The sequence below is a fragment of the Pelecanus crispus genome, chromosome Z (genome assembly GCF_030463565.1).
Source record: "Pelecanus crispus isolate bPelCri1 chromosome Z, bPelCri1.pri, whole genome shotgun sequence".
Lineage (NCBI taxonomy): Eukaryota > Metazoa > Chordata > Aves > Pelecaniformes > Pelecanidae > Pelecanus > Pelecanus crispus.
In genome coordinates this window covers 32,777,125-32,803,823 of record NC_134676.1, presented here as the reverse complement: position 1 = coordinate 32,803,823, position 26,699 = coordinate 32,777,125, and the positions used below count along the sequence as shown (strand labels likewise).

General features: G+C 40.3%; 1 protein-coding gene across 1 annotated transcript in view; it reads left to right on the top strand.

Annotated features, from left to right (window-relative positions):
• The first annotated feature begins 7,670 nt into the window (after nucleotides 1-7,670).
• Nucleotides 7,671-26,699, top strand: part of GLDC (glycine decarboxylase) — a 52,926-nt gene continuing 33,897 nt past the window's right edge. The window contains exons 1-4 of the mRNA XM_075726461.1: nucleotides 7,671-7,913; nucleotides 8,062-8,140; nucleotides 17,314-17,449; nucleotides 25,436-25,600. Coding sequence (XP_075582576.1) covers nucleotides 7,671-7,913; nucleotides 8,062-8,140; nucleotides 17,314-17,449; nucleotides 25,436-25,600 — 623 coding nt within the window. The remainder of the gene's footprint in view (nucleotides 7,914-8,061; nucleotides 8,141-17,313; nucleotides 17,450-25,435; nucleotides 25,601-26,699) is intronic.

Sequence of the window (26,699 nt, the reverse complement as noted above, 5' to 3'; positions counted from 1 at the left end):
AAATGCCATAACTGGCTATAGGCCACCTAGAACCCGATAGAAAGTATGTTTTGGTGAAATCACTTATTTCATTTGCAGAACTGGTTTAAGCAATCTCTTAAAATCATAAACCATTACAGCCCTGGAAGCAGCAGCCCTCTTTAAGCAGATGAGGACTCAGAAACACCCCTAGAAGGTTTGCAGTGTAAGGAACTGCAGGATTCCTTCTTCCCAAATCTTTTGCTTTGAGCTGCAAAGGGGAAAGAGGGGAAAGAGCTCCCTTATTGGAGCTTCTGTGATTTATAAAGAGGAATTCACAAATCTCAAACAGAGCAGAGGAAAATGGCTTTGTAATTGATTTGCTATTGCTAAGGGATCTTGTTCAAACTCTGGAAAAGACAGAAACACTGAAAGATGAGGAGCTGTGACTTGATCTTGCAAAGAGGGCAGGATTTTTATTCAATGCTTTTCAAGCTAATGTTTGCTTTCATTAACACCTGTTGAACTGAGAAGCCAGACAGACATCTGGGATCATAGATGTCCTTTTGAAATAAAAGTTAAGTTTTTGCTGAAGCTGTTGTCTCAGCAGCTTGTATTGGTGTCCTATCTGAAGTACAAACAAAGGTTGTAAGTCCATTTCTAATGCAAAAATTAAAAAAAAAAAAATGAAACCCCATGCATATGCAAAATCAAGTTTTCTGAAAAACAACCTTTTAGACTTCCTGAATTTTCAAAATCTGCATACTCTGTTGCATAGTACCCTTAACTCCTAGGTAAGAATAGAGAGGACAGATGTTTGTTTCCCAAAGAATATCTCAGTACCTTGTCATCATGATACACCTGTTTGGGTCAGCAGTATACAGTTCTCTCTGTGCCACAGAGAATTTTTTTATTGCCTAATAAAACTAGATTGGGCAAGAGAAATTCTTGCAATGCAATGCCTGTTACATAGGTATTCGTAATAGATAACATCTACTGATATAAAGTATTTGCATAGGCAATGCTCTAATCATATAGCCGTATTCAGTATTTAAAAGCCAGTGGACACAAATAACATGATAAGAGGTTTAACGTATCCAGTATTAAGTAACTGAATTTGCATTCAAGGTCTATCAAGCTTACCTTTGAACCAAGTTAAAAAAGAGCAAGTAGCAAAAAGAAAGACTAGAAAATCACCCACTCAGCAGCAAATAATTCTGACTTTGTAAGAAATCCAGCGTAGATCCTCCTGGCCTTCTCCTTTGAAAGGTTTACAGAGGACAGCAGTAGCTGCTTGTAAGGATTGACAGTAGATTTTGACAAATACATCTGTTAGAAATGGCAGTGATAACAAGGAAAAATAGAAAAACCCAAATCCTCATATTTGATTGTAATCCTAGAGTTTTCAGGAAGAAGTGTTTGCCATGGAGAGGTGGCAGCTGCTGCCCTGCTGTGTCACAGAGATGTCTGGCAGTTCAGTTAGTCACAGCATGAGGGAGCAAGGTGGCAGATGGAGAAGAAACCAGTGACAGTTTGGAATTAATTCCCTTTATTTCCTCTGTGGATATCCCCAACCCTGAACATAAAAGGAGGTGGGGTAGGAAAAAGGTTTATCTTGTGTTGAAGTGTTCAAGACACTTTTTTGGCCAGAGGACAGGAATCATTCAGAAGTTTTTAAAGTAATCTAAAAGCCTGTGGGCAAAGCCAGCCTACAGAGAGTATCTGCCTAACCACAAGGTTCTTTCAGTTGTCACAGGAGAAAGTCAGGGCCCCAAGCGCACCTGTAGGACCTCCTGGCCCTGATTCAGCCTCACACAAGGCACCCACACACTGCCCGTGACCCCAGGGTCTCCATTTCACCTCAGGCCCTGTCCCTCAGCTATCTTGCCGGAGTGCTGGTCTCCAGACTAGTCTGGCCCTGCTTTCTGGATAGACCTCAAACCTACCTGGTAGCTAGCTTGTCTCCTGGATGGGTCCCTCAGATGTCCATCGTCATAGAATCATAAATCATGGAATCGTTTAGGTTGGAAAAGACCTTTAACATCATCCAGTCCAACCATTAACCTAACACTACCAAGTCTACCACTAAACCAATTAAGGGTAGAGTAATAATTAATTTCATGTTTCCTGGCTTGGTGGCTGGATTATTTTTTAATGAAAGTAAAGCTAGGAATCACTATGGTTGGAAAGGATCATCAGTCCAACTGTCTCTAGCCCTATCTGCTGAATGGGCTTCAAATTCAAGCTGAAACCTGCTATCAATCATCTCCTTTTGCTCCTGCCTGGAGTCCCTGGATGGACGTGGCTCATCACGTGCCTGGGACTGTCAATGGATCCTACTACCAGCACCTGGCTCACCCTGCTGTGACCAGACCCTGTGGGACCATGCCCTGCCAGGGACAACCCTGCCTGCTCTGGAGTCACCCTTTACTCCTGGAGCTCCTGGTCTGAGGGAACAGCAGGCCCTCGCGGCTCCCTGGCAGAGGAAACAGAGAAACCACACTAACAGCTAGTACCTTAAAAACCTTCAGATGCTTGTCTGCTTCAGCCATTTCCCCACACAAGAAATGGGGTTGGAAGGACTTTACTCCAAGGTTAATATTCAAGGATACTTGGATGTTCCTATTTTCCATGTCTCTTCTTCTGAAGTCTTAGGGATTTTTTTAGCTGCTTTTCCTTCTCCTTTCCTTCCTTTCTTCACAGCCCTGAACTTCTTTATCAGACCTCTTTGTGTCATTCCTCCTTGTCAAAAAGATGATACTAGTAATTTATTTGGTGTGAAAAAGAAACCTATATTTGACTATTTCAGCATCAATAGGAAAGGTAGTAGAGTATATATCCACTTGCATCTGTTTATGTATATCCAAGAAATATATACAGAGCCTAAATAGTTTTGCTTGCTTCATTCATTTTGAAGAAGAGAAATGCATATGATTCCATGAAATTAGTTGTACCGATATTTAATTATTACTACTTTGAGGTATGAAATATACTTTGACATTTATGATATGGAGTTGTGGAATATTCTAGGTCTGCTCTATTGACTTAGCAAGTGGGGAACATCGCAGATTTATTAAGGACTATATTTCTAACACCACAACTAAAATGAAAGCTGCACCCTGAAGATGCTGAAGGTATTGATGTGTATGTGAGTAAAAACACTTCCTTGGGAGGAAACACAGTTCAGTTTCACTGTAGTTCTGGTTTATCAAATAACCAAAACCAAACAAGATTTGAAATTATGTGAAGCATCAGCTCTAATCAAAGTGCAGGGATACTTCTGAGTTCAGAACAAATAAAAGGCTGTATCACTCAGGGACTGTCAGTTAAAGAAGATATGCTTAAAAGCTTGAATATATATTAATCTAACATTAAGATGTTTGCATATAAAACATGCCACTGAGGAAGCTTGACTATGGTTCCTAAAGAAGCAACATGATACTGTGCTAGCTGGTGTGATAATGTTACCTAGTCTTTTGTGGGGGATGGCAGCCCTAAATCCAAACCATTATGATCCATGAGAAATCCACAACATCAACTGTGTTATCTTATGTAATAATGTATGGTTTAGTTTATGATCCAGCTGCAGTCAATGAAAAAATAGTAGCGGGTAAAGACTGCAAAAATGGCTCCTGGCCCTTTGGCAACAGTGGCTACATTAAGCTCCTGAGGACTATTATGGATTCGGGAATATGTAGTTGACTGGCTATCTGCCCTCAACACGACATTGCCTATCCTACTGCATATTCTGATGCTTGGGTATCAAAAGAACATGTCATGAAACTATTCTATTAAGTTTAGGGATATGAAAACTGTTTCCTGAGTACATATTGCACACCATTCATGGAGCTCTTAAATTTTGCTGGTGTAAAGGGATCAAAAAACCAAACGGGTGGCAATTCAGCCCTCACTCTGTAAGTACTGGCATATGCAGATGCACTGGTGAGAAGTAATTTTCTCCCCACTAGTAGCAATTGGTAGTTGCTTGTGAAAGAAGTATGATGTATTGCTACTTCACTTAAACAGTAAGTTTGGGAATAGAATTAAGTAATTCCTGGCTTGATATATTAGGTAAGCATCTGTATTGTTCTGTATATAATGACAGCCATAGTGCTTTTCAAATCTTATTTTATGCAAAGAATCATGTTACAGATTAAACATTTCATGAAAAGAAAAAACTGATAAAGATGCCTCAAATTAAAAGGTAGCAATGTTTACAATACAAACCCAAAAGTAGGAACAACTACATATTTTATCCTTTATTCTCTAAGGAGAAAGATATTTTCTTTGATAAGAAGCATATATATAAAATATGCATAAAAACGTGTTTGCAACCTGTTTTCGTTTACATATTTGAGGATTGGTGGTGGGAAATTACATATATACATAAAAAACCCCTCCAAACCATTATCGGTAGAAATTCAGATGATCTTCAGTATTGAATTAGATACAGCGAAACTGAAAGAGACACTCTGCTCCTCCTGTGCCCTTGCGTTTTAGGATTATTTCATGATAAGAAAGGTAAAGTGTTAATGAGGGTGTCCTCTATCTGGTTTGATGCTTAAAATAAGCCTGGACATTAAAAGACCATTTGGTAGGCAGTCCTCCCCTGATTTGCTGGAGATTTTTGAAAACACTGATGGTGGCTAGTAATTTTCTCAGAAAAGGCAGTGAAGGTGCTAATTTAAACTGCTAAACCCTTTCTTTCTGTTGAGGCGTTTCTACAGAAAAAAATCTTGCATCAGGGCAGAAGTCAACATATGTTGGAGTCAGTCTGTACTGATACCCACATGACCTGTTTTATTTGTTGCAATGTCCTTAACATTCTCAGTGCTTTTCATGACTTTAAGGAATAGTAGATTGAGAAAGAAAGGATTATAAAGTGACTGCTCTTGAATAGTAAGCTGGTATATTTATTCCACTAACAGTTTACATGGGTTCAGTTGGCAGCTGAACAAATTTGGGAAAAAAAGCACATTGAGACCTCCTAAATGCAGAAATCCCAGGATGCTAACTGACTGTAGAAATACTGCAGAGTGGTATCAGTACATCCTTTTGTCCTAGTCTTGTATGCCTCCTTAGGTAGCTGTAACTGGCCAGCATCAGAAATAGGCTATTGTTATAGAGAACACTGTAGTTTGACCCAGTCTTTGTGTTCTGTGATATAGTGGTGCAGAAGCGTATCAGCTGGAACAGATTTTCAGCTTTGGGTGATAGGAGGGAACTGAAGTGAATCTTAAAAGAATGCAACATGGTTTTCTTATTGTGATAGTTCATGACTTAAAAGGAGCAAAGAATGGTTGTTCCAACACCACCCATAAACCTTGTAGCATTAGAATCACAATAGAGTTTTTAACTAAAACATGACTGGAATCAAGGCAGATTGCAGGATTTTTGTCCATCTAGTGGCATTCAAATAAAGCTAAACAATATGAGTCTTAAGAAGAGTGCACATACTGTGTCACTTTAATTTAAATGATATAGGGCATTACTCTTAAGAGTTTTTTCCTTTATCTAACAAAACAGGCATCCCTAGCAGCTATATTATAACTCATGTGATGTCAGCTCATTAGGCCAAGACATACACATCTCTGAGCTTTGGGCAAATAGCTTTAAAAGCAAAACAGTGGTTTGCAGTCCTGTCTTCTCTTCCAGGAAACCTCCTTCTGGTTTTGTTGGCTACATACTTTGCAGTGATAGATTTATTTGAAGCTACAAGATTAGCTAGGTCTTGTTGATTTGACATCAAAGCGTTATTCACATTTGACATCAAAGCTTCATTTTCTATTACCTCCCTTGTTCAAGATTCCTATTTTGCTTGTTAAGGCCGTAACACAGTTTTCATGAGGCAGAAAAAAACTAGAGGGTTGGCTAACTGATCAAGCGCATAAGCCAGGCTTGTATCCCTGCCACAGTGATTGCACATAGCCCGTGCTGAGACCAAAGTCTGGGATGAGTTTCTGAAGGAGAAAGCTTTAGCCATAGAGTGACTTAACAAACCACTCCAGTTCTGGTGCTTTCCAGACGAAGTGGGCATGCCTTGACACTACTGCCTTGTTCACTGGTGCATCTCTCCAGTCTTCCTCCCCCCAAGCATAGCTTTCAAATTGAACTAAAACTGGGTTTAGTTCTGGAAGAGCCAGAAATGTGGATAGAAAATACCTGGTTTGGGATGTTTGGGATGCTTCTGTCTTCCCTCCAGACCTCGCTTCCTATAGCACTACAGGCAACAATAAAACACTGTCCCCACGCTGAAGAAACAATTCTATCAAAATTACCATTTCAGATGAGCTGACTGTAATGGCATTATTTCATGTGAATTATCATCCTGACATTACCTGCCAGGGAAAAGTGATAAACTATTGTTTGGACAAATTCTGCAAGAATATTTGGACACAATCTGCAAATTGTTTTTAAAAGCTTTGGAAGTGCTTTAAAAATAAAATGGTTTAGGTACAAATTCATAATAGGAATTAATTTGTTACTATCATGGTTCTAATGTGTTTTTCTAATATCTCTACTCACTGTTGTTGCAATATCTCAGACTAAATGTCATAGCAAAGTTTTAATTTCCATGTTACTATCATATTTATAAAGCAGCAGATTATAGAGGAGAAAAGGGAAATATAATTATCTTTGAAAGCAATCTGTTAAAGTCAGTGTTGGATTTATATTACAAACCCTTGCAACAAACACCTTTGCTGTTTGAAGTGAGCTTCGTCTTAGATTTGTGTGCAATTTGGGGCTTTCTCATTCCGAAACCAGGGTCTTAAGTCATTGGTACAAATACACACTGGTATAAATTATGGGAGCCCACTCCAGCATAACAGAGTAGTTTAGACAACTCAGATTATATCAGAGGACTAATTCCACATTTAGTACAGAAATAGCTTGCGTGAGTCAGTGATCTTTGGTGCAAAGTAAATTTATTTTTAGGGTCAGAGGTAGTGATTTGCTATTTCATTAAATTCTGAAGACAGGCAGTAAATCTGTAAGACAATTAAGATGAAATCAACGTATACTTTGGGAATATGTTTTTATCTTTCATTGTTACTCTACTTAAATGTTGATGCAAATACATATCCCCAATATCACTACATTTTGTTCCGTTACTATAAATAAAGATAAGAACAAAGTTTAAATAAAGTTTGTAACAATGCGGTATTATCCTCAGAGATGCAAAGCTGAAACAGAGGTTGCAGTAGGTAGGTTCCTAAAAGTAGGTTCCAGTTAACCTGTCCGCTCCCCAAGACTAACATCACCAGACGTTAAAGCAGTAATAAAGTTCAGACACAGGCACGCACCCGGTAACAGCTACAGAAAGTGGCATGTACTATTCCTCCAAAAGCGCGTAACTCGAAAGCAAGTCCACGCTCCGCTGCAGAAACACAGAAACCTTTCTTCCAGCCGAGCAAGGCTTCCGTGGAGGAAAATCCCACTTCCCAGGAAAATCACCGCGGGGCTCGGCCCCGGCCAGCCCCGCCCCGCGCCCGGGGCGCCGCGCCGCAGGGATGCTCGGGCCCGGCGGAGAGGGGTCAGGGCTGAGCGGGGCGGCCCGGGGGGCGGGCGGGCAGGTGGCGGCGAGGCGAGGCGGGGCGGGGCGAGCGCGGCGCCGCCCCCGGGCCCCATTGGCGACGGCGGTGGGGGGCCGCGCCGCGCCGCCCCCCGCGCACAAAGTGTGGCTGCCCGGCGGCGGCGGCGGCGGCGGGGCCATGCAGAGCTGCGGGCGCTGGTGGGGGCGGCTGGCGGCCCGCGGGGCGCCGCGGCACCTGCGGCCGGTGCCGGTGCCGGTGGCGGTGGCGGTGGCGGGGGTCGGGGGTCAGCGGCGCTGGGGCGGCGGCGAGGCGGCGCGGTGCATCGAGCAGCTCCTGCCGCGGCACGATGACTTCTGCCGGCGGCACATCGGGCCGCGGGAGCGGGAGAAGCGGGAGATGCTGCGAGCCGTCGGGGTGCAGGTAGGTGCCCGCGCCGCGCCGCGCCCTGCCCTGCCCTGCCCTGCCCTGCGGGGCGGAGGGGGCGGCGCGGCTGGACCCTCCCGGGGGGGAGGGGGGCTGCGCCGACCCCGGGGGGAGCTAACGACGGCGTGCGGTCGCCTCTTTGCAGAGCGTCGAGGAGCTGATGGATAAAACCATCCCGGCCAGCATCCGTCTCCGGAGGCCGCTGAGGATGGACGACCACGTCTGTAAGTGACCGCATGGCCCGGGGCGCTGCCGGAGCCCCCCGCCGCCCTCCCCGCCGCGGCCCCGCCTGCCCTTCCCAAGGCTCCTTCCGCCGCCAGCGCCCGCGGGGGAGGACTTGGGGTGCTCCCCCCCGCCCCCCCCCCCCGGGGTGTCCCCGCTGAAATGTGCAGCGAACAGATCTCCCCGCTGAAGTGCAGGATAAGACTTAAATACGCGTAGCAGTACCGTCACCGACACTTTAATCTTCACAGACTAGCTCGGTAGAGTAGTGCGGCTGCTGCATTTCTTGCTCTCGTGCTGGAAATCGGTAGGAAAACGTGTGTGTCAGACCAGGGTTGCCCGAAAACCCGTTTCTGAGCTCAAGTGCTACAGTGCCTTCACTTTGTCCCAAGAGTCTGATACGGAGGGAAAAGCATGGCTACAAATCGTCTCCGTAGTGTGGGCTGTAGCTTCAAATGGGCCGCTGTCTTTTGTTGGCTCTTAAGTTTCTGCAGGATTTCTTTGTTGTTCCCCCTCCGCCCCCCCCCCCCCCCCCCCAATAATAACCTGCATGTCCTAATAGCATGCAAAACCTGTGTCTCCGTATAATGGATACACAGTAGACTAATGGCTAGCATTCTGAATCTGTCTGAGTGAGGGAGAAGGGTGAACTGCAGGAATACAAAACATCTGAGCCAGCAGTTGTGGCACTACAATAAAATTCAGCAAATTGCTGTAGAAAACTTGATGTGATTTGATGATACTAACATTTTTAAAAGTTAGCAATCTCAGCACGAAATTTCTATCTGCATAACTGTGATCTTGATAGATATCCGTGAACATCGTGCTGGAAATCCCGTGAATGAAAGAAACACTTAAAAATGCACCTAGCTAAACAATTCCACTGAAACTAACAAAGCTCAGTGGCCATTCAGATGGTAGAGTCAATTACATCAGTATTAACTTTATATTTGTGTTAAGATCCTTTGCCTGATTTGTAGAAAATTTGATCCTTCTCGATGGCTCTTTTTTTTTATTGCTCATCTGTGCGCTGTAATTTGAGTGTAAACTTCAGGCCTGCAGCTCCGGTGAGGTTCCCGGCCAGTTCAATCTGGTTACTCCAAGATGACATCACGCGTGAGAGGCAGCGCCACAATGAACAGCCAGGAAAACTAGAGCCTGAAAAGACAGATTCTAGCCAGGAGGGATACAGCATTGACTGAAAGTTTCTACTTCTAAAATGTTTTATTAGTACAGTGGTATTTTATTTTTTGGTAATTTCCCATCCTATTAAAATGGGGAGAGGGGGGTTAGAGAAGTGGAATTTAATCACCTTCTTCTGTCTGTATAACTGCTGAAAGTATTGCTTGGCATATTTTCCTGTGATTAATGTATTTTAATCAAGGTACTCTCTGACTGATGAGTGATTTTCACTTACCCTCAGAGAAAAGAACTTTTTAGATTATTATATTTTTAGGTCTGTGAGAGTGGTTACATGTAGATTGTCACTAGTAACTACTTCTTAAAAACTTTTCTTCTGTTTTTTTTTTTTTTTTTTTTAGTATATGATACTCTTAGGAAGTTTTACATTACTAAAACACACATGAAAGTGATAGCACTACAGTTGGGCATTAAAACTATTGTACATTATTGAAAACTAAACCAGTGATGCCAGCCTAAGTCAAAATCTTGATGCAGTTTTATGTGTTCTCATGCTGATTTGCATAGCAGTTTTGAAGTGGATGTCTCCTACATTGCTGTGCATTATTTGATGTTCTGTTGTATGCAAGTTCTCACTGTCCAACAGGACCTCATTAGCTAACAGCGTATTTAGTTCACTGGCATTTTGCTCCACTTGCTATGCTGCTCTTGTTCCCTTAGAGTAAACTTTGAAAGAATGTGACTGTGATGCAGAGTTTCATGCTTGCAACAGCAAGTTTTCAAAAGAGACGCTTGCATGAGGTACAGAAAAGTTTTTTCTGCCCACTGTTGCTTTTTCTTCTGCAGCCAGTGTGATGAACTAACTGTCTTTTGTACTTTAATGTGTAGTTTTTTGTCACTAGTTTTCCACTGCGTTGGTAGCAGAAAACTTCACAGCTTGCAACAGAAAAGTTGAAAGCCTCAGCTTAAAGTTGTGCAACTTCACATTGAACATCTTGTACCTAGGACACAGTAGTCTAAGAAAAATTTGCTTCCTTGTTAATGCACCATTAGAGAGAACACTGTCTTTCCAATCACCAGTATGGGATTTCTTATGTGGGTATGGTATATTATTTCTCTATCGTATCCCTTGTATTAAAGGGAAATCGCAAAATTGGGAAAGTGTCATGAGAACTGTATTCTATTTTAAACGTGTTCTTTTTATTTGTATGAAGACAATTTTGCTCCTGCCATCCCCCAAACTCATGCATGCAATGAGGGAACAGGGCAAGGCAATTCAAAATGTGTTGTTCAACTTCAGCATGTATAAAATTTCTAATATGGCAATTCCTAGTGGTTTAAATAATACGCTTCCACTTCTCTGTATAACTTCAATTAAAAAAACATAATCATAGTGACTCCACAGATTAAAGTGCAGCTGAACAAACCAGCTGTGCTTGAGCTACTCCTTTATATTAGGAAATGCAGTTGAGCTTGCACTGAATTCTCACTGAAATCAATGCTTACAGCTACAATTAGATATGCAGTCCAAGAAGAGCCATGCACACACCATAAATAGTACATCTGGGTGAGTATCATAGGTCTCTGCAATTGTATTTGTGTTTTTTTAAAACTTTTATAACTTTAGGCCTCATCTCAGGTGCATACATTTGATGTATATGCGTATCTTCAAATTGTGATTAGGTGTGGCAGTAGGAAAGATTGGTTTGCATTACAGATCCTTCCCTGTCTAAAAGACAGAAAATCAATCAGCTGTGTGTATGTGGTGGCAGCAAAAAAAAAATACCCTCCTGTGGAGGCAGCTTATATTGAAGAGCTGTTTTAAATGGTATTGCATATTCCACTGCTCATAAATAAAACCTCTGATTACAGTGGAAGCACAATCTTTTTGTACATGTGTTGTCTTTCCTAGACATTTTAGCACAGCCCTACTCTTCAGTGGGAGAATCAAACTTCATTACTTCCCTGAAGAACATAATCTTGAGAGAGAAAGCCTCTAGCCTTAACTGGACATTTGTTTTGCTTATGTATGAATGAAAAAGCCATTCTGGTAAATACTAAGCTGGTCCAAGTGCATCTAGACCAGAAATGCTTTTTCAGTATTAGTGCTCCTGTATTGGTAGATCTCTTCTTGTACAGACATGGTCAGTGATGGAAGAGAGAAGGAATGTAGCTTGTGCTAAGACGTTTCTGAAACGAGTTGCTTCCCTTTGTGTGTAATATGACAGAAGTATCTGTGTCCCTTTTCTGACCAAAAAAAAAAAAATTTACAAGTGCCTGCTGCCATGAGCCCACTGACAGTGTTGTAAAACCACCTGAATATGCCACTGAAAGCCAGTAGGGTTGAAACAGCAAAATGTCTGATTGCCCGTAACAGCAAGTTGTGGTCTTGTACCTCAACTGATTCTGGAAGGGGGGCTTTTTTACAGCTTTTCCTGCAGGTATAGGTAAGGGAAAATGTTATTTTGGCATGTAAGTTCTGTTCAGTCAATGTCTACAACAAGGCTAGGCACCTGTTTGATACTTAATTGTGATCAACTGGTATTACGGAGCTTTTTTCCCCACTGTCACAGTAAGTAAACTTTCACAATCAGCTTTTCTTTAGGTATTGAATGTGCTTTAGCGTGTGTGTGGTGATTGACCCATTTACAGTAACAGAACAGATTATCTTATGTAAGAGTAATCCTCTTTCTTTTATCCCAGCAAACCTACTGTCTGTATCAGTCATAGTTATCCCTGCAATGCTGCTGTCGTATGGCCCATCTTTATTTAATGGGTAGGCTTTGTACAAATGTTCTGTATTCCTGCTTTTTTGTTCAGGATTTGGATTAAAAAACGGAACCTACAAACTCTGCCATGACTTTTTTTCCAAAGTATTCCCAGTTATATTCTCAAATTTTAGAATTTGTAAACATTAGTTTATAAAATCTGTGTAAGAAACTAATTGGGTCTCCAGTCTAAAAATTTTTAGAAGCGATATCGCTCAGTAGTCATATTGTAAGAAGGGCTATTTGTACCGTCAAAGTTAACTGCTCTTCATGCAGTTAAATCTGCTTTAACTACAATTTGGTATTTGAAATGCCGCTTAAAAGTTAATTCTGGATGAGTTTATAATCACCTCCTAATGTCAGTCAGATTTTTTTTAGAGCTGATTCCCTCCCTGCTGTTGGAGTCCACACGGTATGCTTTGGACGCCTCTAGCAGGGGTAATTGTCATCCTCCAGAGTGTTGCCGCAAGTGGTGCGGGAATCTGCGTTACCACTGGCAGCATTTTGCTCCTCAGGCTTTGTTCTCATGGCACTTTCAGGCTGCTGCTCTTCTTTCTGAAGGCAGCGGGCCTGGGCGTAGGACGGAGAAAGGCAGGCATGGTGCTGGCTCTCAGCCCCTGCGTGCTTTCTGCTCCTCGCAGCACCCTGGGGTTGCCTCCGCTGCCCAGGCAGGCTGGGTGAGTGCCGGTGGCCTGAGTGGGAGGAGGAGGAGGAGGAGGAGGCAGGGCGAGGCAGGGTGACAGGTGGTGGCAGCTTTCCACCCATCTCTTGGGCAGTTGCTGGTCGGACTCAGCACCTGCAACAGGCACTTTTTTTGGGCTCTCCTGCAGCATTATTGCATGTCTGACAGTGCCTTGGAACTGTTTTGCTCAAGGTCCCTTCCCACCCAAAGCATTCTATGATTCTATAATTCTATGAATATAATCTGTTCTGGTTTTTTTAACAGAGATTGAATTAATTGCTAAAGCAAGAGAAATAAATTCATCCCCTTTTTCTTACATCAACTGATCTGAAGATCTTGCTTCCTTGCTGTCAGAAGCTAGATTTTTTTTTTTTTAAGACCTGACATAGTGTGAACAAAATTATATCAGACAAAGAGTCTCATCCCTTTTGTGTTGTAAGTTTTAAGTTGTATAACTTAAACTGCTCCCTCTCCATCTCCCCCACCCTGTACCATATTATTTTGCAGGTATCTCACAAGTTCAAGGAAAAGTTACTGTGTTAACCACAAAAACAGTAGCAGAAATAACAGTATTATTTTATAATCTGATAATTCACTCCCTCTTACTATTTTTGTGATATATTTTGCCTTTTCCACCTGTGGGTGTAGCAGTCATGAAGTGTCCTCACAGAACTACTACCGGGAGTCTCAGTGAATTTTCTCCACAGTTCTAAGATAGCAGTACTGCAAGATTAATGAACTTTATTCTGGGTACTGTCATTGATCACACTATCTAATGAGTTGATGAGGGGAATAAAGATCAACTGCAGTGACTTAGCTGGCAATTTTATTTTATGCTGAACAAGGTTCTTAAAGAATTTATAGTGCACACCCAATAAAATGAATTCTAGATAAAGGCATTTTAACCATGCTGTCTTAGAAAACTGGAAACAAACAGCTGAGTGTGATGTCTAGTTTCCAACCATTTCTTAACCGTAGTAAATTTTTTTAATTCTGTTTTATTTCCCCCATTTTGGATATTACTTCTTTATTTCACCCATTGCTGGGTAGAATTTAAAAAAAAAAATCAATAACCCAACACAACGTCTTGCAAGCTGTGTTTTTTCAACCATATGTATTGAAATTTGCTGAAATCCTAGCCTTCATGTTTTAGGTTTAAATAAATATTTGCAAGAATACACAGTTTCAACTACATATGCTCCAAGGTATATACTTCATACAGCAGAAAAACTCTGTGTAATTTTCTGGGTTTGGTGACACTCTCGTTAATTAAAATGGAAACTTAGAAATTTCATTTTGAATTTGAAAATGAATTTTTAAGTATACATAAGGTCACTCCTGTGGTGTTAGCATTGTTCTGCCTTTATACTAGCATTAGTTATTTATGGAGTGACCAATAAAATGTTAGGCCCCTTTCACAAATAATATGGGAATACACTCTTAAAAGCTAGGCTTGATGGAGCGGGAAATACAGCTACTGACAGAGACACAGGATCCTGTTGAGGCTGGTGGGGACCTGGGGACGCCTCCAGCCCCTGCCAAGAGCAGGGTCAGGTGTGGACTCAGAGCAGGCTGCTCAGGGCTTCACCCAGTCAAAATATGAAACCCCCAAGGATGGAGAGCCAGCCCCACCGCTGGGCTCTCCTCAAGGGGGAAGTCTTCTCCTTATCTCCAGCCTGAGCCTCCCATGTTTCAGCTTGTGCCGGTGCCTCTCGCTTTCCTGCCGTGCACCGCTGTGAAGGCCCCGGCTGCGTCTCCTCCGTCCCCTCCCGTTGGTGCTGGGGATGCTGTTAAGAATGGTTGCCTGCCCTTGCTGTCCGGTTGTTGGACACCAACATACATGTTCATTTCCCTCACCCTTGTCTACATCACTTTTGCTTGAATTCAGAACCATATCAGTGTAAAGCAAACACTGAATTCATGAAAATTAAATAATCATGAATCTACATGGACTTATGTTTGGTCTTAGGTAAACCAGGCTGTATAGACAAATTAGGGGCTATTGACTTCCGTCACTCAGGAGTGCAGTTCCTTAGGGGCTGTCTTCCTAAAGATATGCTGTGATGAACTACTTCAAGGCAGTGTAAGGCATAGGGGAAGGAGCGTTCATCCCAGGCCTCTTCGAAGAGCCATGCCAAATGTGGGAGATGTGTATTTGAGCTGTACTGCTACTGTTGCCTTCGTAGTGACCAAAGGAGCAGGGTAAGCGAGATGAAGCAGGAGTGGAGGGAGTGTGCCCTCCAGCATTTCACCACCCTGATTAGAACTAGTAGTGTAACTGTCTTCACAGCTCATAAAAATGTAGTAATTAAATTATATTCAGTGTTGGGATCTTATCAGTGCAGCTCCCCTAGGTGGGATGTGGTTCTACTCTTAAGCTTAATTGCTGCCTAAGCTGCTTACAGTCTCACTAGGCTTTTTGCTTTGTGCCTTCAATCACTTTGGAAACTGATTGATTTTAGAGTGCTCTAGCACAACTTCAGTGTCTTCGTGTAGTAGTTGTTAGCTGTATTTGCTGAGAAATGGCTCTCTAGAAGAAACGTCCAGTCGGGCAAACAAAGGAAATGCTGTCTGGCACATAGTACAGTATTTGTGGTATGTGTTTACTGCAGAAATCGCACTCTTAATGCATTTTTGTGTGTGACATTGGGCTAGTAAGCAATTAAAATGATAGCCAGCTGCTTTCAACTGCATGTGGAGTTACACACAAATTCATTACCATTTTCAAAAAATCATTGATGTTTGAATCCTGCAAGAATACAACCCTCCCTCTCAAATTGCACCCAAACTGTCTTTCATCAAGCTTTTGGTTTGCAAGTGGTAGCGGAAGATCTCCACAGTGTTAAAACTCCCACTTAAACAAACAAGTGCATCTGTCTGGAATAAATTGTGTGGGAGGAGTATTGGGGAGCAGAGCTGCTCACTATACTTTAGAAACTTTGCCCTGTATATTGCTGAGTTCAAGTATAATGAACACATGGCTCTTGAGTGTCCAGAAAAAATTGCAGTTTACTGAAAACAAGAAATTAATCTTTATACATTGCATCTAATAGTAACACTGAGTACCAGGCAGAGAAGAAATGAACTTTGAAGCGAGACCTGAAGATCAGTAAAAAAATAACTTTATGGAAGGTATAATGTGACTGTGGAAGAAATTAATTGAAAACCAGAAGATTTTTTTTTTTTAAATTAATCTTTATACATGGAATGCAATAGTAGCACTTGGAGTAAAAGGAAGAGGAGAGATGAGTTTTGAAATCAGAGCGAAAGTTATAATATCCTTGTTTATGGCTGCAGAAGAAAATAATTCAAAACCTAGAGAATTATTTGCCACCAGATTCCAGAGCATTAACTGTTTTGACTTGGTGTCTCTTGCTGGAGTAATTTACAGAGAGAAAATAAGTTCTGAGAGATCCGGGGCCCAAGCTATTCTGCTTTGGTGATTTGTAGCCTTATATTCCAAAGTCTGCTTTTCAATCTGCAGCACAGAATGAACAGAACTTTGTGCAGAACTGCCCCAGTACAGCAGTTTCTGAGGTCACATTGGGGGAAAAAGAAGAAAAGATCTCCCCTCACCTGGGAGAGTTAGTGTTCAATTCCACCAAGGTCTGTTAGGTTGGGCAGGCCCTATCTCCCTGCATAATCTTAGCCTACTGACCATCTTTCTGCATCCTCAGGTACAAAAATATTTTGTAAATCTTTCCCTTTGGCAGATGTTGGGGAGCATTATTCATTGACTACTAGGAACAGGTTGACGGCATGTGATTTTTGCAGAACCTTCAGGACACTGAGGAGTACACAGAAGCAAGACCAAAGACTAAACTATAGTTGGGGGAGGGAGGGAGTGCAAATGCTTTCTGTGTGAACACTTCAAAAGCATTCTGTTGTAATCTCTCCAAACTAGATTGGCAGACTCATTTGAAAGTTAATCTTAAATGGAATTTCTTAAGCTAGAAATACTGTGTTCACACTTTTTTTTTTTAATAAACTGGTGAAGCATACTGAAATAGAATTAAAGGAACTGTTCCATTTTATCAGCTATTTAAGGAAAATATGAGAAAATAAAGTTATTTAATACTGAGAAATTACTCCTGGGTGCTTGGTGTGAGCCCCATTTGTGCAAATACAGCTCTGTTAGAAACGATAAATCATAGCTGTGGATGGATATGGCTTCATCCACAGTGCTGATTCTGCAAGGTTTAGCTAATAAAAGGTGCGTTCTGAGATATATTTTAATGCATATGCAAGAGACCCAGAATGTACATGGCATTAGCACAAAAAGTGCTTCATAAGCCATTTCCCTACAGCTGTTTCTCTCACTATTGTTTCCACATTGGTTGAAACCCTGTTATTATTCAGTTGTTGCATTTTCCAGAATTTTGGCAGAATTTAAACTTTCTCAGAATATTTTACTAGCTTATTATTTTATCTTTATTGTTCTTGGTCTGTGCTTTATTCTGCTGCTGTTTATACTTGCATCACCCATGTTGCATTTTTTTTTACACAGGAATACAAGGCATTTCAGTTAAAAGCTGTTAGCATTATATGTAACTGTAGTTTTCTGACATAATTTCTTTCCAATTAGGTGAAAATGAAATCCTTGAAACTCTATACAATATTGCAAGCAAGAACCAGATATGGAGATCTTACATAGGCATGGGTTATTCCAACTGCTCAGTGCCACAGCCCATTGCACGGAATTTGTTGGAGAATGCAGGATGGTAATGTACCGCATTTTATTTTTAAAGGCATATGTATAAATATATGTTTGAAGTTTGTCTTATGAATGAGCATAGACAAATATACCCCAAACGTATTTTTTGACCAAGGGTTTCCATATGTTTGATACTGACGTGTAAGTGTAGGAACTGTGTTGTTCATGCTGAAGCTAGAGAGGAAAAAGAATACTTTTGACTCTAGAAGGTGCTTTTTCTATAAAATATTTCGTTGATCTCTGTGACTTCTATTCACAGCTCCTATTTATTATGAACTAAAACAAGAATATTTGTTTGCTTTAAGGAAGTATACAGACTTAACTCCTAAACTAAAGTAATTCTTTCCTAACTTCTGCCTAAATTTAAACTGGCTCCCTCCTCCACTGGTGTATGCAATTTTGGGTGGAGGTAGTTAAATACCATGGAATACTCTGATTATGTTTTTCTTATGAGGAAGTAAGAACCCTTGAAAATTTTAAAGGCTTTTCTCTTGGAATTTATTTATTGATTTTTTTTGAAACCAGAGACCTTCAAGAGTTTGAACGTGTATCCATAAAGTATGTTGTTGCCTGAACAAATAATTCACTGGTGCCTGAAAACAGGTAGACAGCAATACTTGATAATTCATTTATGAAGAGCTTGTACTTTGTTCTCATCACCCAGCTGACATTTCAGTTTTTTGGGACAAGCAACAGAATAGCCTGACTGACAGACTTGAATTTGAATGTTGCTGGTTTGTTGTATTTTTTTTTACTTAAATGTAAAAAGGAAAATATTTTAATGTGTTGATTTATATCTTATGAACAGCATTAATCTAAATAATAATGGGGTTTTATCTCTTGATGGACTTTTCCTGACAAAGGCACTAAGGCTTAATTATGAATACTCATTTAGCATTGACATTTCTCTAAAGAGCTGTAACTCAGAAACGATGCAACAGAAAAACTAAATTTAATGTAGAGTCTCACTTTCCAGCAGACTGAATGCCACTGATACCCTGCATTGTCTCATTTGGTTCAGAAGTTCCCTTATGTCTAGTCAGTAACATCTTTTTTTTTGTACTGTATTAAAGTAATAACTGTCATCTTTATTACTGAGTAACTTTTATTTTAATAAAAGCAGTATTTAAAGTTTTTTTATATATATAAAACCTCAACCAAACAAAGAGTCAAATTAGTCAGTGTAAAAAGCCATTGTTACTTAGATGCTATATTTTTTGTACTTTGGGTTGCCATAAATGGGTCTATGTATGTATAGACTTCCAAGTCTTACGTATTTTTAGACTTGTCTGCTCCATTTGCATCTCAAACTTTTGAACTGTTGAAAAAGTTGCACTGTTTGGACTCAAGGAATCTATGCAATACCTCTATACAAAGTTTTATTTGGCTTTATCCCCACCCTCTTTTTGCAACATCTGCAATCTAAATATTTCAGTGCAGTGCACTAAACAAATAATCGGCTGCTAGAGGTAAAAATAAGAACAGGTTAAGAAGTGGACCCAAATTATTAAAAATCCTAAAAAATTATATAGTGTTAATGAAAAAACTGGGAGAGCCTATCCAGAAATCTGTTCTTGGAGTGTCCAATAAAGTCAAACTAGATGGATAAAAGCTAAACTTTTCAATGGCCAAAGTGAAGGCTAAAATGTTTGTTGGGCAGAGGGAGCGTGTGTGTGTGTGCGTGTGCAAAAGCAACTGTACAGACTTTATGGGAGCTGTTTAAGAATCAAACCTCTTCCTGCATCTACTGAGTGTGTAACACTTTCTGTGCTAACGCACTTCACATTGCAACTCCAAGGGAAATGCTGCAAGCCCAGGCTTATTGTTTCTGATCAATTCTGCCGGTCTCACATGACTCGTAGCTTCTCATTGCTTGGCATTCATTAGAGCAAGGCTTGCATTGGAATGCAATGTAAGTTTATAAAAAATTGTTCATGGAAGTCTGAACACAAAAGTGAAGGACTTCACAGTATTTAGGATGCTTGGACTTGCTAGGAGGAGGTAGGAATCAAAGGGGTAGATTTCAGGAGGAAACTGTTTAGAACAAAATGTTTTTTTGGCTGAAAATGAGACTACTGACCCACACTGCTTTCTTTAGAAGATGACCACAAAAGTCTTCCCAAATCACAGATTGAACCTTTTGAAGTGTTTGGACAATGATCTATAATATCTCTGTTCACAAGGAAAGCTGAATAGCTTTATTACTGTGAGATAAAACTGTCTGACCAAAACTATGCACTAGCAAGTGCCTGGGAAGTCAGCATTCAGGAATTTCGTGTACTGGTAGCTTTAGAAAAGCATAGGTGTCCTTTTCTTTTAAGTCTAAATCCCATTTTAACTACTTCTGTATTCATGAAAGAAGCTATTTCAAAACACTTGGGGTAGATATTTTTCAGATAACTTTTTATCCAAAGAAAGCTTTTATTGAAAGTTAGAGAACAAGCAGAGAGGTTTCTGTTGTGAACCTGAAATGCTGCAGTTAAAATTCCAGTCTCCTACGTGAGGGATTTGGCTTAGTCACAGAAGGTAGAGGATAAGTATCCCTTACTTTTCATACTTGATTTCTGTTTGTTCTTGGTTACTGACTGCTTGGTTACTGACTGAACACTTTCTTGTTCTTAGCAATGTGACTAACAATTCCATGCTAACATGGGGTGAAGTCTTAGAAGTATTTTCCATACACTACTTAGTTGATATTAGCAAAAATATTAGCTGGTTTATTCCAAAAAAATAAATAGCAGGCCAATGGGTAACTTAGTTTATCCTTAGAACGTCTCAACTCTGAAATGCAGGCAGAAGGATTTATTTTGAGGCATACCACCAATTATGTGACTGTCAGCATAGACCCTTCAAATGTATGAATACCTGACAAATGTATGTCATCTGTCTGCTGGTAGGGATGCATAGTCCTTATTCTACTGTACACCATATTAACATATTAATTAATTTTTTTCACACCCAGTGTGCTGAGTGGCATTTCCCTAGTTGCATACCAAATTAATTCTGTGCCCTGCCATGAACATAAGTGAATAACTGAAGATGTGAAGAATATTTGGTTTCAGAAATCAGCTTAGAGATAGGCTTCTTATTAACATATATGTCAAAACAGTGTAGTTTTATTTTGGGGGCTTAAATGGATAAAAATACCTAACAGGCCTTGAAAATCAAGAAGGCCTTTAAAGTCACACTAATACCATACAACGGAGCATGATGCAGAGGTCTCCAAAGTACAGGTCACTTGATTCCTTTGCCCCTAGACATTAAGTATGTAGGAATAAAGTACCTGTACCAAGGACACCTGCAGTCTTTACATCGGTAGTGTATCTTTTTAAACTTACTAGCTAGTAGCACTCAGCACTTACACATTGCATTCTGAAAATAACTGCAGAAATCTGAGGTAAGCATTACGCAGCTGGTTTTTACTTGTAGACCGGATACAGAAAGCTGCACAAGCAACTACAAAGCATGCCAAATTGGCAGTAAATTCAGTGTTTATGCTTTGAGTGGAAACTGGCACGTCTCCATGCCCTATCATAAGACTATCCAGCTTTCTCAAACCCATGGGTAAGATACTGTTTTAGGAACACCCTTATAACTGCTCTTCAAAGATGCATAAAATGCCAAGTGATGCAGCTGGAACTCTATATACAATACAGCATTTGGGAATTTTACAGGCTGGATGGAACTGCTTGCAGTTGTATGGCTCCTAGTTCTACAGCTTTACTCTAATATCTTTCTACACTGCAATATTTGTATATGTGCATATTTAAATTAAGTACAGATGGTTTGTTTTGTTTCACTTTTGGCCTTAACAGTGATATCCAGTCCATAAGAGTCAGATAATTTAAAATTTTCACATATTCATGACTGAACTTCAGTCTTTGTTTTCCATTGTTGTCAGGTGTATGAATTGTCTTTTTTCTGTGGCTCGTGTATGTTGGTTTTAAATTCTACTAGTGGTCTGTCCTTACTTTAAGTTCATTTCATCTTATTAATTGTCAGATCTCAAAAAGAATACTCTGTATAATTGGAAATCCAAATAAATTCTAGCTCTGCCATTGCATGAGATTATCTTTCAGATGTCTAAAACTGCAAGAACATAATTTATAACAAGATAAAAGTATTGTCTTGATTATGAATACATTAACTTTCCAGACATTCAGTCCAAGTATAGAAAAAATCACTAAGGAAGATAGATGGTGAACTGTTTTGCTGGAACTTACTGTATATTAAGAAATAAATTAGGCTTAGTCTTAGATCTTACTGACTGTACACTTGTAAATAATGCTTGATAGTGGAGTTTTCTGAATCTTTGCATGGAAGCAAGAGCTAACTTTAGTATAAAGAAGCCATAACTGTTAATGTTGCAGTTAATGTATAGTCTGTTTTGTTGCTAAACCTAGAACAAACCCAACTCCCAAGTACAAAAGCTTCTGCTCTTTCATAACCCAGATATTTTGATGAGTGGCCTAGCTTTTGGCTGAAAGCATACTTCGTAGATACTTCTTGTTTTGGTGCCAGGTTTTCTTTTAAAACCTTCATCAGTATCTTGAAGTTGGTATTCATACAAGTATTTCTGAAAGTAGGATGAGGTAAAGGGTGAAACACTAAACTAAAGCAAAGAGTTATAAAAGCTACAAAAACTGAAGCCACTTACTACCAAACTCCTGAAGACCAGACACTGGCTCAAGAAAGATGCCACACACTTCTCATGGAAGGTTTCATTTGTGTCATGACTGGTCTGCCCTAATTAGCTTGGGAGCATTTGTCTGCAGAAGTACTTTTGGTCAGAACAGACGCTGACTGGAGATCATATTTTCCTCCAGTTTGATTGAATAAGAGGCAGTTTGAGGCACTTGAACAAACCCAAGCAGAAGAGAGGGGATCTTTGAATGAGAGGCAGTTTAGTGTGCTTTTTAGAGATTTGATTTATGTAAAAGTTTACTTTAGAAATTACTTTCACTTTTAAAGGGTTTGCTTTTAAATTACTTTAAACAGTCACTTAACATGTAGTATAGATTCAGGCAGAAGTCAGAGTGCAGACTAAAGCCAACTATTTTATTTGAAGAAATTCTGGAGAAGTAGATGCTTATACAGTGCCAAACAACCTTCCAAAAAAAAAAAGAGAAGTGTTTAAATAAATGTTTTTATGTCATAAAAGGTGTCTTTACCTGTACAACTGTTAAACTTCATGCACCATAATTTGCAGTAATTTTACTGGAATTCAGGATTTCTTGGTTGAATTTTTTCCATCCTTTCCAAAACTGGTTGGTTTTACTTCAACTGTTTTTACCATTCAAAAGCATAACATCAAAATCACAAAGCTTCATTAATTCTGTTTTGTAGTGTAGTGTAGTGTACTCTCACAACTATGTGGGGTAGGATTGAGGTTATTCAAGGGAACCATCAAATTAGCAGCTACCTAGTAGCAGTTTAAGATACATTGATTTATTTATTTTGCACAATATAAAAACTTCATTTTAAAAAACTCATTTGAGTGTAAACTATGAGTGGAAATTCTTGAGGCTTTTTTAATAGGTTTCTGAGTAGCTGATTTGAGTGGTCTGCTTTGAAGCATTCATTGCAAAGTCTATCTCTAATATAAGATAAAATCTTAGGGAAGGGACTTTCTCATCAAGTAAGGAGTTGTGGACATTGCTCACATCTTAAGAAAGATGCTTTGTCTTTGAAAACAAAATAGAGAATTTTGCACCACATGAACAGCTACAATTTTAATGTCCTTTAGCAAAATTTGCAGCCAAGTTTAAAGTGAAGTATTGCTTCTCTACTACAGATTTTTCTTTTTTTTCCCCTTTCTCATATTGCATCAGTCCCTAATTAGTAATGGTTTAATGAAACAATGTTTTTGTTGAAGTGAACAATAAAGCCAGTATACTAAACTTTAATTAAAATCTCACTTCTGTTAAATGTACACGTTTGATTTTGTTTTTCTTCTCTTGCACTGAGTAGTATTTCTCTAATTAATTTCAATTAATCTCAATGCTTTAATTATTATTGGTCTAATTCTAGTTCCTCCTGCAAGTTATAATGCAAAAAAAGGGTCTTTAACTGAAATAAAATGAGAAAGTAAGATTGGTAACTTCAAGTACAGAGAGTTTCTTTTATTAAGCAGGAAAACTCATTGTTCATGCAAAGGAGTTGGGAATAACTCTTGTTATTGGTGAGAAATGAGTGGGCAGGGGGACCATTCAGAAAACAAATCTTTATTCTCCCAGATTGAAAGTTTATCTGACAAACTGAAAACTGGGGTTAGCAGCCATGGAGAAAAAAAAAAAAATATTGCTATGGAGGTGAGCAATGTTGCATGCAGCCCAGGACATGGTTTCACTTGTGAACTATGCAGTCAAATATATGATGATAAGTAGTTTAGTGTTAGACTTGTCTAAGAAGCAGGAAAAACCTTCAATATGGAGGAAAATCAGTATTTATCTAATTTGATATATAGCTTCTCCCATGTAGTTAGCAATAGGACGAGAGGAAATGGGCTCAAGCTGCACCAGGGGAGGTTTAGGCTGGAAATTAGGAGAAATTTCTTCACGGAAGGGGTAGTCAAGCATTGGAACAGGCTGCCCAGAGAGGTGGTGGAGTCACCATCCCTGGAGGCATTCAAAAAATGGGTAGATATGGCACTTGGGGACATGGTTTAGTCTAGTCTACCCTTGATTGGCTCAGTGTGGATTTGGTAGTGTAGGTTAATGGTTGGACTGGATGATCTTAAAGGTCTTTTCCAACCTAAACGATTCTATGATTCTATGATTCTGTTGCTTTCCATCACTGTACTGAATAGTATATGTGAGAAAATTGAGCAGTGTATAATTTAAATAGACACTAAATATATTAGCATCATATATTACGCTTTGAGTTCACTTACTATGTCCTTTCTAGCTCTTCCATTCTCTTCTTGAGGACTTTTTTCCTACTTTCTGTCTTGCATTACTATTTTACTGCTCCTTTCATCTTGCTCTATACCACAGGTTCTGCAGCTTGCTCTTTAAAAATCTTTGTTGCTCACCTTCTATGGACTTTACATGACTTGAGCTTCCAAATACTTTAGTGTCTCTTTAAAGATTATACCTTCACCCATAAGAATTTTTCAAAAGTCTAGGGCTTACTACTGCTCTTTCAGGAAACAAACTGTTGTTTTCTTCCATTGCTAGAAAACAGAGGCCATGAGTGTTCCCACTTCTCACCTGTTTCTTGCCACTACTCTGAATTCAAACTAGCGTAAAGTGTGTTCTGAACCACCATGGAATCCAGTACCCAAATTTCCAGCAGGGAGAAGAGAGTCTGATCTCTGTTCTTGCCTCTCATCCCTGGACCCATGCTGCTTTGTTTTTCTGGACTTTTTCTAAAGAATCACTTATGTTGCCTCTACTGTTTTGTTCTCCAAATGACAACAGATAAAACTCACATTGGTCTCACTTCCCTTCACTAACATATACGGAAACTGTCATTTCACAAGAAGTTGTGTATTTCTGAGCTTGGAATGCCGAGTGCCTTTCCTCCCAGAAGAGTGGAGAAGACTTGGCAAGTGAAGGGCTTCAGAAACAGTATTAAAAGATAATGGTGATGCCTAGATATGATTGAACTAAGCATTCTCATTTGGTTGTTGTCACTTGACTCAATTCTCCCACGCTTCTCTCCACACAATTCTCCCACCTACTTCCCCTCTCCCTTCCCCGAGATGCACTCACACCTCTGTTTTAAAAGTAATTTCTCTTTTCAAAATGGAGAAATAGAATTCTTCTCCTGTAAAAAAGCCAAGTCAATACCAGAAGAGAAAATATTCTCAGGCTTCCAGGACAGTAATAAATTACAGCCCTCTAAAAATAACTGTTCTCTAACAAACTTTCATGTTAGTGAATTATGTTTTACAATGTATTTTTCCTTTGACATGGTTCAGTTACATATTGGCATAATTCTGTTACACATTTATTTTCCTAGACCCAAACTCATAACTCTTTTCTTACAGGGTTACCCAGTATACTCCTTACCAACCTGAGGTCTCCCAGGGCAGGCTGGAGAGCTTGCTAAATTACCAGACTATGGTGTGTGATATCACAGGAATGGATGTGGCCAACGCATCTTTGCTGGATGAGGGGACAGCTGCTGCAGAAGCCATGCAATTATGTCACAGGTACTGTGTTTAAATGTATGGTTAAATCACAGCACTAAGGAATTTTGGAGTTTGAAAGGCATCTCTCCTGTGTAGGTATGGATAGGGGCATGGCTTGAAATTGAGAGTGGCCTTTTCACTGTGAGCAAATCACTAAAAAACTATAGTCCATGTTGTTAAGCCCCCAGAGAAATTCCCAGTGTTGATGTCAATGTTTAACTCAGACATCTAAGGCCTTAAGAAACCTAAGGACCCAGAGACCAGGGGAAGGTCTAGAGCAAGGAAGACTTACCCTTGGTGGAAGAGGGTCAGGTTAGAGAACCCATAAGCAAATTGGACATACACAAGCCTGTGGGCCCTGATGTGATGTGCCCACAAGTGCTGAGGGAGCCACCTGATGTCATTGCGAGGCCACTCTCCATTATCTCTGAACAATCATGGTGACTGGGAGAGGTGCCTCAGCACTGGAGGAAAACAAATGTCACTCCTGTCTTCAGGAAGGGCAGGAATGAGGATGCAGGGAACTACCAGCCAGTCAGCCTCACCTTGATTGCTCGAAGACAATGGAACAACTGCTAGTCCTGGAAACCATTTCCAGGCTTATGAAGGGCAAGAAGGTGATCAGGAGACACCAGCATGGGTTCACACAGGGGAAGTCATGCTTGACCAACCTGATAACTTTCTACAGTTAAGTGGCTGGCTTGGTAGATGAGGGGAGAGCAGTGGGTATCGTCTACCTTGACAGTCTGCCTTAAATCCTCACAGAGAAGCTGAAGAAGGATGGGCTGGATGAGGTGAGAGTGAGGTGGATTGAAAACTGGCTGAATGGCTGGGCACAGAGGGTGGTAATCAGTGACATGAAATCTAGTTGGAGGCCAGTTATTAATGGCATACCCCAGAGGCAACACTGGGTCCAATTAATGATCTGGATGATAGGGCAGAGTATATCTTCAGCAAGCTTGCTGATGATGCAAAACTGGGAGGATCAGCTGATCCACCAAAGTGTTGTGCTGCCATCCAGAGGGACCTTGGCAAGCTGGAGAAATGGTCTGACAGGAACCTCATGAAGCTGAACAAGAGGAAGTGCAAAGTGCTGCACCTGGGGAGGGACAACCCCAGG